The sequence below is a fragment of the Danio rerio genome, chromosome 21 (assembly GCF_052040795.2).
Source record: "Danio rerio strain M-AB ecotype USA chromosome 21, GRCz13ab, whole genome shotgun sequence".
In the NCBI taxonomy this organism is placed as follows: domain Eukaryota; kingdom Metazoa; phylum Chordata; class Actinopteri; order Cypriniformes; family Danionidae; genus Danio; species Danio rerio.
The window spans coordinates 3,307,501-3,310,000 of NC_141041.1; the positions used below are offsets into that span (position 1 = coordinate 3,307,501).

General features: G+C 44.9%; 1 protein-coding gene and 1 long non-coding RNA gene across 3 annotated transcripts in view; both read left to right on the forward strand.

Moving 5' to 3' along the window:
• The window catches only part of LOC147838686 (uncharacterized), a 1,589,207-nt gene that overhangs the window by 1,217,506 nt on the left and 369,201 nt on the right, over positions 1–2,500 (forward strand). The window lies entirely within an intron of this gene.
• Positions 1–2,500, forward strand: part of LOC101884074 (synaptic vesicle glycoprotein 2C) — a 99,304-nt gene that overhangs the window by 76,652 nt on the left and 20,152 nt on the right. For both annotated transcript variants that reach the window (XM_087300492.1, XM_087300493.1), the window contains exon 10: positions 1,316–1,449. In XM_087300492.1, the coding sequence (XP_087156618.1) occupies positions 1,316–1,449 (134 nt within the window). The remainder of the gene's footprint in view (positions 1–1,315; positions 1,450–2,500) is intronic.

Consider the following 2,500-nt stretch of genomic DNA (forward strand, 5'->3'; position numbering starts at 1 on the left):
CAGATGACGCAAACATTTCACATGATGGCAGAGTCGCTACATTAGAAAGACAACACTACTGTGTCGATTGTTTTGGTCATTATTGAACAGTTGATGTTGTAGTTTATCTGGTTAACAGGTTAAGTTGTGCAGTGGTTGTTAACTCAGCTAGTGAACTGTGATCAGTCCTGTTGTGTTTCACGTTCATTGGGATGAGGTTTAAGTCTTAAGTCCACCTAGCAACCACTCAGAACACCCTAGCAACTGCTTAGCAACACCTTAGCAATCACTCAGAAGACCCTAGCAACTGCCTAGCAACCACTCAGAACACCTTAGCAACCACCTAGAACACCCTAGCAACGCATTAGCAATCACTCAGAAGACCCTAGCAACTGCCTAGCAACCATTCAAAACATCTTAGCAACCACCTAGAACATCCAAGCAACCGTCTAGCAATGCATTAGCAATCACTCAGAAGACCCTAGCAACTGTCTAGCAACCGCTCTGAACACCTTAGAAACAACCCAGAACACCCTAGCAACCACCTAGCAATGCCTTAGCAACTACTCAGAACACCCTAACAACGCCTTAGCAACTGCCTAGTAACCATTTAAAACACCCTATTAACCGCCTAGCAACTGCTTAGCAAAAACCTAGCGACTACTCAGAACACCCTAATAACCACCTAGCAATGCCTTAGCAACCACTCAGAACATGCTAACAACTGGCTAGCAATGACTTGGCAAACACTCGTAACACCCTAGCAACCACCTAGCAATGCATAAGCAACCACTCAAAACACCCTAGCGACTGCTTAACAACTTAACAACCTCTCACAACACCTTAGCAACCACCTAGCAATGCCTTACAACTATTCAGAACATCCTAGCAAGGCCTTACCAACCACCTAGCAACCACTCAGAACACCCTAGCGATCGCATAGCAACATCTTAGCAGCAATTTTGAACACCCTAGCTACCTCCTAGCAAAGCCTTAGCAACTATAGCAACTAGGAAACCATCAGAACACCCTAGCAACTGCTTAGCAACCACCTAGCAAACCCCTACAACATCCTAGCAACCTCCTAGCAAAGTGTTAGCAACTACCCAGAACACTCTAGTCGCTGCCTAGCAATGTCTTACAACTACTCAGAACACCCTTGCAAAACCTTAGCAACTGCCTAGCAACCACACAGAACACCATAGCAGCGCCTTAGCAACCACTCAAACACTCAGACTGATGTTGTTTTTCCTGGTTAACATGTTAAGGTTTGCTGTGGTTGTTAGCTCAGCTGGTTAACTGTGATTGATCAGTCTGATTCCGTTGTGTGTTTCAGGTTCATCGGGATGAAGTTTAAGTCTGTGACGTTCATCGACTCCACCTTTCAGAGCTGTTATTTTGAGGATGTGAGCTCCGTCGGCTCCTACTTCAAAAACTGCACCATCATTGAAGCCTTCTTTTATAACACAGGTACAGGAGTGTGTGTGTGTGTGTGTGTGTGCGTGTGCGTGTGTGTGTGTGCGTGTGTGCGTGTGCGTGTGTGCGTGTGTGTGTGTGTGTGTGTGTTTGAAAGGTCAGAAGTTAATTATCTAACGTAAACTCTGCTCTGATTGGCTGTTGTGGAGTCTCTGCAGTGTGATTGGCTCACAGACAATGCAGTTTTACAGTAATAGAGCATGAAACTCAACTCTTGTTCAATTTTAGCAAAAGCAAAGCGAAAAGTGTGTGTGTAGCGGCGTTGAGCTGTAGAGCGTCACTGACTCATGTAACTCCACACACCTCTGACTTTCAGCTTCAGAGTGATCTGAATTTATATGCGTCTGAAGACAAGCAGATGCATTACATGAAAAACAGAATGAAAGATGAAAGCGGGGGGCAGCAATTATGTAAAGAGGACCTCAAACAGCCCCAATAACAATGATTTTACCCACAATCCCTTGAGAAGGGAACATTGTGAGGTTTATGGAGTTCAAAGTTTCAATCAGTGGCATGCATCATGTAAATGCTTTGTGTAGTACACCCAAGCAACTGCTTAGCAACCACTCAGACCACCCTAGCAACCACCTAGCATACCTTAGCAACTATCTAGAACACCCCAGTAACCTCCTAGCAAAGCCTTAGCAACTACTCAGAACACATTACCTACTGCCATACAATGCCTTAGCAATCACTCAAAACACCCCAGCAACTGCCTAACATTGCCTTACAACTACTCAGAAAACCCCAGCAATGCCTTAGCAACTGCCCATCAACCACTCATAACACCCTAGCAATTGTATAGTAACACCCTAGCAACCTCTATCAAAGCCCTAGCAACTACTCAAAACAGCCTAACAATCTCCTAGCAATACCTTAGCAACCACTCAGAACACCATAGCAACTACTTAGGAACAACCTAGCAACCATTCAGAACACCCTAATTAATCGCAAAGCAACCTCTTAGCAACCAGAGAACGCTCTAGTACCCACCTAACAATGCCTTACAACTACTTGCAACACCCTAGCAACTACCTAGCAACAC